General features: G+C 33.0%; 1 protein-coding gene across 1 annotated transcript; it reads right to left on the bottom strand.

Moving 5' to 3' along the window:
• Nucleotides 1-9,613: 9,613 nt before the first annotated feature.
• LOC113727831 (galactinol synthase 2-like) lies at nucleotides 9,614-11,072 on the bottom strand. Its single transcript, XM_027252194.2, has 2 exons — nucleotides 10,672-11,072; nucleotides 9,614-10,515 (listed from the first exon to the last, which is right to left on the bottom strand). The coding sequence occupies exons 1-2, from the start codon at nucleotides 11,005-11,007 to the stop codon at nucleotides 9,844-9,846; spliced, it is 1,008 nt and encodes a 335-aa protein (XP_027107995.1). The 5' UTR covers nucleotides 11,008-11,072; the 3' UTR covers nucleotides 9,614-9,843.
• Nucleotides 11,073-13,892: the final 2,820 nt, after the last annotated feature.

The following is a 13,892-nucleotide window of genomic DNA, read 5'->3' as shown; positions in this document are numbered from 1 at the left end:
ACCATATTGTCCATATCGCTTTGCAATAGTAAAACAAATCACCGACGAACAATTTTTGGAGTACTGATGAAACTTGATGGGTATATGATTTCCCAGTAAATGATTCTGTGAACACATATAGATTTATATCCTAAAAGCAGCAGCAGTAGTATTAATAGTAATAGCAATAGTAGTAGCAGTAAGAAACTTTGAACATGATAGCAATAGATGGTAAAAATTTTATCATCTCTACGATAATAAAGCCTCTGTACTTAGTTAGTTTGGTGTAAATTTTTCCAGTATTTCCAAGTTTACTCTTATTAACTATATATTATCCACCGCATGTATATAGAAATTCTACTAAGCTAAAACTAGTAACTTCAATTTCCACCTATCCCATTCAACTACTATTTCTCCCTTCACTCTTGCATCATCATCCGGTATACGACATATTACTGCTGTTTTTATTTTTTTTTTTAACTTCCCAAATCTTTTGTTGACAGTCTTTTACCAGATTCTTCTCCAGTCAATCAATCTTTATCAACCGTTTTTCTTTTTTTCCAAATTTTTCAAGTTTTCTCCACAACCTGTAACTTTAGTGCTTCTTCGCATGGTGGCTCTTCTATACTAAGTGATAGTTGCTCCCACATACATGACGTGAAATTCATTCATTAGGTAAATGTTTTAAACTCAGTGCATTGATTATTACTCTTTTATATGTGCATACCCTTTTATCTGTAGACATCCAAAGCTGTGTTCTTTTATGTGCAGTCTTTTTGTTTCACTTTTTCAAATATTATATGTATACTTTAATGGTGCTTTGTCATGTAATCTAATCAAATCTTTTTTTTCTGGGTTTTCATGTCATTGCCAATTTAAGCATACAAACAATTGGAAAATTGTGGTCTTGAGATGGATAAATTTGACACGTACAGTTATTTGTGAATTTTGATTATGCTAAGTGTCAGTGCCTATGGTAAATCAATAGGCCGAGAGGGAGGGTGAGATGCCTGAAAAATGAACAACGAGAGTGACCTTCATCATACGTGGTATATACCTCCAGTCAATATGTTTTTTGTCAAATAGTTTTGTTTTGTTAGTTTATGCCTTTATGGGTTCGTATAGTTTCACAAGTATCTTTCATCGCTTTTTGTCATCAAGAAAATTTTCCTTTACAATGATTCCATTTTCCATATTCATGACTAGGGCAAAAGCAAAACAAAGGCAAATATACGTTGGAAATTAAGAAAAACTTTTCTCTTCAACACTTGAGAGCTTAATTTACTTTTCTTTATACCTTCAAAATTTCTAGCAAAAAATTGTATTCTTTCATTAATTTTAAATTTCTCCCTTGCTTATCTATTTTAATTGATCACTTTTATGTGCAGGTTTAACTTTCGAAGAATTATGCCAACCTAAAAGTCTTTGCCCACCCTAAATATATATAAGTGCCATCACTTAATTGGTACTAATACTTTATTATTCATTTGCTCCAAACCATTTTTACTTTATTATTCATTTGCTCCAAACCATTTTTACTTTATTATTCATGCCAACCACTTTTGATTATATGCTATGTAAAATTTTACTATCGACTAGCACTATTTATTTCATTGAAACAACTAATAATATTTATTGAGCAAGAAGTACATGCATCGAGTGTACCTCGATAGCTAGCTAGTTTGAATAAATTGTTTTATGAACTAAAAGTGTACGTGTCCAATAAAATCTTGGTGAACATTTAAAATTTGCGTGTGTAATACTTGTGCAATACGTGTATAATTCTTATTCTTATAATGTATAAGAATGAGTTTTGATCAAACTGTCTCTATATTTCAACCACAAAAGTGGTGGATGGTTTGAAAATATGAGAGATATTAAAGCGTGGCTGAAACATTTGGCACAAGTCACAGGAGCTGAGTTTTTTAGGGAATTACTTTCCGCCCTTTTGTTCACTTAAATACACTTTTTTATGTCATGGGAGCCAATAAAAAATTATTGCTTTTGGTTAGTGATTTACACTTATGCCATTAGAAAGCTATTTTGTTTTCCCCTCAAATCATAGTTTAATTAATAAAGGTACCATGTCTAAGCAACAATTTCAACTGTTACTCAAAGCTATCGGAATGCCTCATCTCCTACCTTCTTTTGTTAGGTTCCTTTGGTTTTTGCTTTATGTTTATTACTCTTTTGGTTTTTTGATTCTGACACATGTAGTTTTCTTTTACTTTTTTTTTTTTTTTTGTCCTTTCATCTCTTCCTATACCCTTCTCTATCTTCAACTATTGAATACATGATATTCGAACTCTGACCGGGAAAAAGGCCCTGAGTACTCTTACCTGGCCATTGGGCCGACCCTAATAGTTTTGTTTTCTTTGCTAACAAAAATTTAATCCGTGCATATATTCTATTCTACGCAATATTATATTTATGTAATAAATAGCCATGACATTATTTGATCTAGTATTAAATTACAAAAATTAGTTTTCCAAAGCAAAAAAGTGGGGAGTTGACCAAAATGTTACCAATAAGTAAGTATAAATTATTTAACGTTTCTTCTTGCCACAAAATCATTGAACTCATTTCTTTCAATATAAATAAGTCCAATATTATCCACTTTCTTAACAATAAGCAATATTCAGCTTGACTAATTGTATCCACAAAATGGAATTACAATTTCTTCTTACACTTGACCAAATATAAACTGGATTAAGTTTATGTGCACTGTCAGTGCAGAATATTTGAGAATATCAATTTGAACTTGTTTTTTGACTTAATTCGATACCAACAAAAAGGCCTCTCAATTCTTCCTGCCACTGAACCTTATCAGAGCACTGCTCAATCTGGTGTGGTATTGTGTGGTGTGACTCCAAGCCTTCTCACAGAAGCAGTCCTTTTTTCACCAAAAAAAAAAAAACAGAAGCAGTCCTTTACAGTACAGCATAGAAGTATCCGTCTGGGAAGTCAAACAGGTGATCTATGTTCTCAAACACTTGGATAGGATATCTCCATCCAAGTATTACCATTTTCCTGTACTGAACAAACTGCATCCGTAAAAACAAAACAGAATCATCAATTTTCTGGCAAAATTAAGCATTATAATCAAATCAAACTTCTCTCTAATCAAATTATAGTCACAAGCCTTGCACGCACATCAAATGTTGCTAAAACTTATAAGCGTATTTAGACGTGTAAAGAAACTAGCTGGTTTGGTATGCCTAATCTTCAAGAAGAAAAGAAACAAAACGGATAATTTTGGGGATATTAAGGAAATCACAGTAGGTAAAAGTGACCAATTATTTAGTTTTACATGAATGTATTTGCTTTTTAACTCTAATATGATTCAAACCAAGACTAATATCAATTATGAATTGACACGTACTCTATTTGGATTGCCTGTTTTTTGAGGTGTTTCTGAACAATTTTATTGTAATATGCTTTTCAAGAAAATATTTGAATGGGGAAAAACATATACACTTCACATATGAGTTGTACACAATAATTTTACAACTTCAAGTTGAAGGCTTTATGCAATGTTCAAAGAATAACTTCAAGATTGCTGACTACAAAAATCATCGTCTATGTTGGTACTTGACTACTAGCAGATAATGTGCATCACAAAAATTAAGCAAAAAGATGACCCTCTTGGATATGTAATTTCAGTTAATATATTCCAGGTATATTCAAGCTAGCTTTTTACAATTTAAGTAGAACTTTAAACAAACACTTACACAATAAGGTCAATCTTCAAAAAAAAGGTTACAGGATGGCCAACTTCAAATTAACTACAAAAATATTAGGTTACCCCAAACACCACCCCCCCCCCCCAAAAAAAACAAAACTATGCCACTCTAAAATCCTTTACAAGAATTATAAACTTTAAAGATTCAATAGTGACTAATGAGCTAATGATCAAACAGTAGATGAGGCAGTAATATAGCCAACAAGTCCAACTTTGAGTATCTTAGCCTCAGTTTCAGCCCTCGTTGTTATAGCAGATCTCTTGTAATCCAGTGTCTTATCGTTGTAAATATCCCACCAGTTCTTGACAAGCATTTTGCTGTCTTATCTATCCTTGTTCTCTTCCTTGCAGGCATTACCTCCAAGGCTTTAACCTAACGATACAATAACGAACAATCTTCACTTTATCAATCTCAATGTTCTCTGGATGCCTTCATAGCATAGCCAAAACCAAGTTGTAAATTGGAGGAATTGGCTTGGATATATTCTTGAAAAACATCCTCAACTGTAAATCATATTTCTTCCTTTCTTTCTTCGTTTAGAGATTAGATACTTAAGCCAACTAAATATCTTTCTTGTATAAATACTTATTACACTAAAAAATAGTCGAGCAAATGCAAGACTCGTGAATTTTTATTTATGTTAATATTGTGTATTTTTTCATACTTTAAAAATCATTTTTGGTGAACAAACATACATCAAATAGTGGTAGAATATATGCTCTTCAAAACATAAATAACATATGATTTTGTATGCCTTTTGAATTCCGTATAATTAGTTTTGAATATGGCAAAAATATGAAGAATAAATGTTATAGATAAATTTTAGTTAGTTAATATTGTTATAAATTGATACTTAATTGAAGAAAAAATCTAATACATGCAAAATATATCACAGGTAGGATTGGTATCATAAAAGCATAACCCCTAAATAATAAAGAAATATTTGAAAATCAATTGTGATCTTATAATCTCAGATAGCATTGGGTAATCTCAGTAAAATTGAGGTGGAATTTAATTGATACATGGTTTGAATCAAAATTAATAAATTCCACCGTTATTAAATTTTAATATTTGATCAAATTCAATTTCCAATTAAACCTGTATATGGATTAAAAACTTTCCTAAATAAAAATTTTCCATCCAAATGAAGATGAATACCTGCAAAATATGTTATCACTAGCCACAGTAGTGAATGTGCTCAGAGTGGAAATGTGAATTGTCTTGAAATGGGGAAAAGAGTGAAAGTAGAGCCCTAATATACCTAAGACCAATGCCTATTGTTCCATGCTTTTATGTTTTTGTTTGTGTTTAATTGTCAATTTACTTACCTTTCTTAATGTTATATTGTAAATCATATGTGAAACAATTAAATTTTTGAAGCTTTTAAAACATACCATTTAGGGGTGGCAATGGGGCGGGGGACACCTCCCCCAACCCCCGCCCCATTGCATTTTAATTCCCCCCGCCCCCGCCCTGTCCCCCGTCCCACCCCACTTCCCCCCCGGGGGCACCCGTGGGGTTAAAAAATTTTTATTATATAATTTCATTATAATTAAATTTGAGCAAATAATCAAGTACTAAAATATCAACACATCACCAAATTATTATTCATTATAAGTTCACAATTGAAACTCATAAAAATAATTAAACAAAAGTTATTTGAATACAATCTAATATGATAAAACAAATATAACTAAAATAATCAAGTTTTCATTTTTGATACAAATACAATCACTAAATTATTATTGTGTTTTTTTTTAGAAAAAAGTGTTATTGTATTAAGTGTAGTTAGAAATTTAACATAAATATATTAATAAATTTAGTATAAATAATTAATAATTTTTATTAATAGACATGTATAATTAGTAGTATAATTGATAATATCATTATATATATAATTATATACGTATATATATATATATATTTTTTTTCAAACAGGTGGCGGGGCAGGGGGTGGGGCGGGGGAATATATCCCCGCCCCCTGCCCCGTTTCTAAACGGGGAAAAAACTGCCCCCCTCTCCAATGACCCCCCGCGGGGTGGGTGCCCGCCGGTGCCCGCTCCCGTTGCCATCCCTAATACCATTGCAAAAGATTGTCTTTAACACCTTTGTTTTATTTAGTGCTTTGTTCTTGAGGTTAATGCTACTTATTCTATGCTTTTTGGTCGTTGTTTGTTTTCGACTTTTCATTTCGCTAATCTTTTTTCTAGCACTATATTATAAACCATATGTGAAACAATAAAATTTTTAAAATGTTGTTTATAAGTATCATTGCAAAATATTTGAAAAATAATTGAAGGGCATTCTAATCGAAATTTGACTTCTTCAATAGTGTTACTAAATGAAGAATAAATTCTAAAGATATTTTTTACTTAGTCAATAATGTTACTAAACAAAATTTGACATGTTATAAGTTGAATAATTATTTAAACCAAGCAAGAATTTGTGTATCTCTTGTCTTTTTTATTTTGAAATAAAACAATATTATTATTTTTATCTATTCTTTTTTCTTGAGCACCATAAAATCTTTTTTCTTCCTTTCTACATTTGTTCAGAGATATTCAAACAAGATAATTTTCTTCCATGTATAAATATCCTTTATAGTAAAAATAGTTGATCACGTGCAATCCTTGTGAATTGTATTTAATATTATGTATTTTCTTGTACTATAAAAAAATCATTTTTGGTGAACAAATATGCTTTTGGTCGGCCAATATATGCATGATCCACTTTAGGAAAAAAGTTATATCAATGTGTTAATAAAGTTAAATGCGAATTTCAATAGTTGTAAATGGTAGAATTCATATGCCCTTCAAAATATGGACCGCTAAATATAAGTATGATACTCCTTATCAAAACCAATTATATGGCCCTATTTGGTAGGAGTTTTTTTTATCATATTTTTAATAGACAAGTTTTTTTACAACTTTGTATATAGAAACCCTCAAAAAATATCGCAAAGTTTTTATTTATTTATTTTATGCCACACTACCTACATGGGGTGGTGATGTCTTACCTGGCGGCAAAGCAATGGAAATGCATTCGAGACAATTTCAGTACCAGCCATCCCATTTTGGGTGACCACATCCTAGAATTTTTAAAATACACGCTCTAAGTTATGAAAAAACCACACAAATTTTTTGTTTCTTTTCCTTCTTCTTCTTCTTCCCCCACCTCAACCACCATTGCTAATTGTTGCCGGCGCCACCCTCCCCATTTTTGTGCCTGTCTTCTCTTTATCTCTTTCTTCCTCTCTTTTTCCCCTCCTATTTCTCTCTACTCCCTCCTCCTCCTCCTTCCTGTCTTCCCCCCCCCCCTCCCCACCAACGCCACCTGTTCCACCTCCCATCTCACCCCTTCCCTTTCAACATGAACTCTAGTCGCACGACCAGAGATCTATAGTTGCACGAGTAGAGTGGGGTAGAACTAGTGGCCGAGAAGGGAAGACTGATGAAGAGAGAGGAAGGGAGGAAGAGGAGAAGGGAAAAGAAGGAGAATGAAAGGGAGAGAGAGGAGAAAAAGCGATGGTTGAAGTAGGCGTTGTGAAAAGAAAGAAGAAGAAGAGAGGAAAAAAGGAAGAACAAAAAGAAAAATAAAAAAAGAAAAATTTATATCAATTATTCCATTAAAGTTTTTCTACAAATTTCATATTAAATTACAATAAAATTTTATGCACGTACCAAAAAATGCTCACCGTCCAAACGGGGCCATGATTATATCAACGTATGAACAAGGTTTCTATTTGCCCTACAATCCTGCAATATTTCGTTTCAAAAAGCTTCCTTTCATTTAACAACTCAATAGTCTATACTTCTATAGTAACTGAAGAAGTGTAAAAGTGCAAAAAAAATTTATTCTGTCTACCATTAAGCACTCATTATTACTGCACACTTCTAGCGCTACTGTCACGGAGCAAGCACACTAAGGGTATTTTTGAGACAAAAAAGTAGTAATTGTTAAAATGGTCTTTTAAGAATCTTAAATCTGCTCCCATTTTCTCTAATTGAATTTATTGTAGTGGATTATGAAAAATAAAAAGTTGAAAGTAGCTGATTGCAAAAAATTAGAAATTTAGGACAAGATCCAATTTAGACATACTTGAGAGTCGTGAAGCACAATAAACTGTAAAATAAAAGATTTGCACAATGCCCACTAGATTTGTCCTTTAATAATTGGAAATAAGTGAGATAGTGCCTTAAAAAGTTGTAGGAAAGGGGTCCATTGAGTTGATAGGAGCTGCTACTTTAACAATGAATTGAGATAATTGGCATGAGCCATTTTGGGAGAATTAAGGGAGGGTTTAGTGGCGAGATAATATTTGTTGTTTGCTATATACATATATATATATATATATATATATATATATATATATATATATATATATATATGTGTGTGTGTGTGTTTGTGTGTGTATATACATATATATATATATATATATATATATATATCAATTTTTTTTTGGCCGTTGTCATGTATATCAAGCTTTATAGTTACACGTCGTACCATTTAATCAATCAATTAAATGGGTCTCGATTTACTTTTCTTTTTCGGTAAAATACTTTAAAATGAAAAAAATACCATTCCATGATGTAACATGTGTCCAAGATACTTTGCACATTACGAATCAGTGGAAGGTATTAGACTTGTCAATTGGGTATTCGAGTTGGGTTTTGATATATTCAAATTTAGCACACATAAATAATCACTCATTTGAACCCAATTCCACTTCCCTTAGGCTCACATTTTCATAACTCACACTTGACTCGCAAAAATATAAAATAAAATAAAATCGGGTATGAGGCTTAATTCGAGTAGGTTCAAACTCACCTCATGTATGCTGTCTAAATCTAATCCATAGACTTTCTATAATATATAAATAAAGTTGCAAATATCAATAAAATAGATTTGAAGTTCATATGAAACATAATTATAATTTACCATAGCACCCATAAACTTATCAACTAGAGATTAAAAAGAGCAATTTATCATAAAAGTAGCCATTTAAATTCAATTATTTGATTGGATTTAAATAAATAAATCTTCTTAATTCCCTCGCAACCTGTAAAATTCAAAAAAGAAAAGAAAAAATCAGTCAAAAAATGATACTGCATTAGAATAAATAAATAAATAGTTTCTTAGAGATACAATTTGGTAGTGACTTGAAAGCCTTTTGCTTTCCTTAAACACATCCCATGCAAGTTGAATTCTTCTGCTGTTAACAAGAGGGAAAAATACTCATATGCCTTTCTTAGGCAAAATCAGCAGAATCAGTTCTCATCATGTGTAATATAGGCTTCATTATACAGATATCTTACCCAAGAAAAATTTAAAAAAAAAAAAAAAACCTTAATTCAACAGGAAATCAGCTGTAGAAGTTTTTTTTTTTTTTTTTATTATACATTAGTTATTTGGTGCCAAAAGCCATGTTAAACGTTTCTAAATAAGTCCTTTCCCTCGTACTAGAATTGTTTGTCTTCCGAATCTTAGGATTATTACCATTTCCGAATCTTAGAATTGTTTCTCTAGTACTAGAATTGTTTCTAAATAAGACCATTTCCCATCCACTATTACAGAGAAGAGAACTAGCTTCCTTGCTGGATGCTCTTATGGTAACTTCAAAGTTGTTGGTTTCAGTCTCTATTCCATCCAAAACTGTTTCTACCCACCCACCAAGCTTGCAGAAAAAAACAGCTATCAAACAAATTGTCTTGGTCAATTCACAAAAAAAAAAAAAAAAAAAAACTTAAAATTCATTTCATTTATGCGTACCATTATGATTAAATCCTACAAAAACATATTGTTATATAGGTGGACATAGCAGATCATGACTGAGGAATCAAATGGTAGACACAGCAGATTATCAACAACCACCATCTGAAGACCAAAAAAAAAAAAAAAGTTCCTTCTGTTATATATGCTATTCAAATATCTGATTCAAATCCATACAAAGCCAAGCTATTTAAAACATGGAAACGCAAAACAGTCTGCTATGAAAGACCAACCTCAAAAAGCTACAGGAGCGCCAATTACAAGTACAATGGATTAACAAGATCCCAGGCACTTCAAGTACCTAACAATAATCAGAAATTACATATTTCTGTCATTAAGAAAGGGCGAATGATCATGCGGCAGATGGGGCGGGAATGCAGCGAAGAGCTCTAGCTTTGAGGTTCTTAGCTTCAGCTTCACCCCCAATTGTGGCAGAAATATTTGCAGCGGACCTCTTGTAATCCAATGTCTCATCATTGTAAATATCCCACCAGTTCTTCACTAGCACCTTGATGTCTTCTCTGTCCATGTTGTCTTCCTTGCCAGTGTACCTCCATGGCTTTGATCCAGCAGCACAGTAATGGACTACCTTCACTTTTTCCAGCTCAACGTTCTCTGGATGCCTCCATAACATGGCCAACACCAAGTTGTAAATTGGAGGAATTGGCCTATAAACATCCCTGAAGAACATGTTCAGGAAGTCCTGCTCAGCAAACGGAGTAGGAGGAGTGATCTTGAGGGTGCTCAAGAGATCATCATAGGTGGGAAGACTAGGCTCGTATACGAACATGCCGGCATTAAAGTAAAGAGGGGGCCTTTGACCCAACTCTTCTTGCCACTGAACCTTATCAGGGCACTGCTGACAGTAGCCGATCTGGTATTGTGGGGTGTGACTCCAAGTCTTCTCACAGAAGCAGTCCTTTACAGCATAGAAGTATCCGTCTGGCAAGTCAAACAGGTGATCTATGTTCTCAAACACTTGGATATCTCCATCCAAGTATACCATTTTGCTATACTCAACAAACTGCATCAACATAAACAAAAAAGAATTATCAATTTGCTGGCAAAATTAAGCATTATAATCAAATCAAATTTCTCTCTAGTGTTAGTGTTGGGATTAAGAATAAATATAAAAGAAAACATGACACTTAACCTGGATCAAGGAGTAGAAGTATCTCACCTCCCAGATGCGAAGCTTGGAGTAGTTGATGACATAATATGCCATGGCAAATTGAGTCTGGTTCTCAGGAGGATAGACGGGCTCAATCTCGCTGACAATGCAGCCCTGGTTCAGCAGTATACGACGGTGCTCCTCAGGGACGTCAGGCAAAACTGCAACCACCAAAGGATAGACAGTTTTAACCTTCCTTAACCCTTTGGCCAAACCAACCACACCCTTCACGTAGTCACCGTTGCCTGCCAGAAATGTGACGTAGGCACGGCTAGACAAACTAGCAGCCTTGACAAGACCACTTGTGACTGGCGAATTACTATTACGAACCATATCAGGAGCCATTCTTGTAATATAAATGATCTAATGAATTAACAAGAAGGTATGTTTTCTTTGTAAACGATGAATGATTGGAGAGATGGTTTGATGATTGTGAGGTTTTTGCATCAAGGGCTTGGTTTATATAGGCATTGCTCAAGACTTAACCGAAGAAAGTAACCGTTATTTGCATTGGAGTGGAGAGGACTTGAATCCGAAGTGGATAAATTTTAGGGATAATTTTAGAAGCCTCCCTTGACCTTTTTTATAATATCACTGAGTGCCCTTTAAGTTTTTAAAATCGCACCTACCTCCCCTGAATTGACTTTTTTTTTGGTAACATTTTAGCCCCTTTGGAATAAATGCAAGAAAGATAAAAGTTTTGTTCCAATAATACCCTTGTCCTACCTTACTTATGAAGCTTACAACAACAATAAAAAATAAAATAAGGTTAAATTTTGAAAAAATGAAAATATGAACACATATAAATGCAATAATGAGTAATTTTGTATATATACAATAATTATTACCTAGTATAATGCATGATTTTTTAATTAAAATATATTAGGATATTCCTAGATATATATATATATTTGGTCATTAGATTATTTTTATTAATTTTTTAATTTTTGAGTTATTTATAAAATATTTTTCTATAAGTTGGATTTATATTACAAACCATATATATAAAAAGATTATTTTAATTTTTATTATAACTTAAACTACTTTATGTATTAAAATATATTTCCTAAAAAAATTTCTTAACTTCCTTGTAACTGTCTATGTTTCAAAGTGTTAATTATTCAACTAAATTCTTTGCCATCTCACAACCACCTCAATACAAGGAAATATGGACCAGTATTGAATGGAAATGTAGTTATGTTTTGGTTTAAAAATCCTATTTTGTTTTGACTTTTAATTAAAAGTTATTAAAAGTACAAGGGTAATATTGTCAATTTATGACTTTTAATAGGGATATTTAGTCTTATCAAATTGACAAAAGAGGTAAGTGAGATTTTAAAAATCTTAAAAAAAAACTGAATGATATTATGAGAAATTTCAAAGAGAATTTCCAAAATTATCCCTTAATTTTAAAATGGACGTCATTGCTTTTATCAAACATTTGACGGTAATGGTTTCATGCTCCACTTGAATTTTAAATATGAATCTGGATTTCAAATTTGCTCCTAGTTTGGAATTTGGACGAGGGACAATATCAGAAATCTCTCTTGAGGTTTCTCAAAATATCATTTAGCACTTCTAAGGTTCTGAAAATATCACTTACTTTTGTTATTTGTGCAACAAAATTTTTAAAATCCCTAAACTACCCTTTTACTTATTTTGCTAAATAAAATATATTCCTAAACCACTTTGTTTGCTCCAAGAAAAACTACCACCTAAAAAACAATTTCTAATAGTACCACCACATCATAAAACTATAGTGTATAAAAATATAAATTTGAAAAATAAAAAAAATATTCATAAATAAATAAATTAGCACTAATTCAACTTTATATGTTCAAAATCAATTTCTTATGATCCTTTTTTTTTTCTCTCAACTTCTTCTCAACCCATGGTTCAACCCTTTCAGTTGTGCTAAATCATCATAAATTCAACTTACTATAATTCACAAATAAAAAATCCATAGTCATCCAAAAGAAAAAAAAAAGAGTAAAAGAGAATGTTGGAAAAAAGGAAAACAGAAAAAAGTGACTTTCATTTCTTTTTCTTTAATTTTTTTGAACTCCATTTATTTGATATGTGAATTATATATCAAGTGAGGTTTAATACCATCATTTTATAATTATTAATGGAGATCAATGATATTTTCAAAACTTTAAGAGTACTATATGATATTAAAAAGAATTTCAGGGGAGGTTTCTGATGTTATCTCTTTGGATAATGGGCGGCGGAACAGGGGGGACTAATTTGGAGCGACATTCAAGGGCCGTACCCCCGGACGGTGCAGTCCACCGCGGGGTCCTATGCTGTAGCCGTGACAGGTAAACCTTTCCGCCATTTACGCGCAAAAATACTCTGTAGCATTACAAACTACTATTAATAAAGTATCCAAATTCTTTGGACTTTGTTTGATTTCTCGAGTATCCTGCAAATCACATCCCTGCAACATGAAGATTCAAAGAAGCTTCATTTCACCTAGGAATCAATGATCTATGCTTCCGTAGTAACTAAAAAAGTACAAAAGTGCGAATAAATTATTATTATTATTATAGCCTACCATTATCCATTGACTACTAAGCAAACGGTAATTAGAGCTGTTAACGAGCCGAGTCGAGCTCGAGCATGTGATAATCGAGCTCGACTTGAACCCCTAATCGAGCCAGCTCGAGCTCGCTCGATTAGTAATTCGAGTTTCACAAACTATTCGAGATCGACTCGATATGTTCGCTAGAAAACTCGAGGTCGAGCTCGAACTCGAGTTTAAAATTGAGTCGAGCTTATCGAGCTTGAGCTCGAGCTTGTCGAGCCTGTAGAGTATCAAATACACAATAAAAATGACGCTAATACCCCTACTATTCGAGCAGTTTCGAGTTCGAACTCGAGCCTATCGAGCCTGTAGAATATCAAATATACAATGAAATTACACTAATACCCCTACTATTCGAGCCTGTCGAGCTTAAACGAGTCGAGCTATGCTCGACTCGTCTATTAAACGAACATCAAGTTGAACTCGAGCTCAGCTCGTTTCTCTCAATAAACGAGCCGAGTCGAGCCCTTATCGAGCCGGGTCGAGCTCGGCTCGCGAGCTACCTGGTTCGATTAAAAGCTCTAACGGTAACCGACCAAGCACACATCCACATTTTCATAGCACCAAAGAACTGTCCAGCCACGGCAGGAAGAAATGAAATTCATTTGCATGTGGCCGACCGGATTTCTCCTTTTGCTTTTCA

This window comes from Coffea arabica, chromosome 2c (assembly GCF_036785885.1).
Source record: "Coffea arabica cultivar ET-39 chromosome 2c, Coffea Arabica ET-39 HiFi, whole genome shotgun sequence".
Lineage (NCBI taxonomy): Eukaryota > Viridiplantae > Streptophyta > Magnoliopsida > Gentianales > Rubiaceae > Coffea > Coffea arabica.
This window is presented reverse-complemented; position numbering and strand designations above follow the sequence as displayed.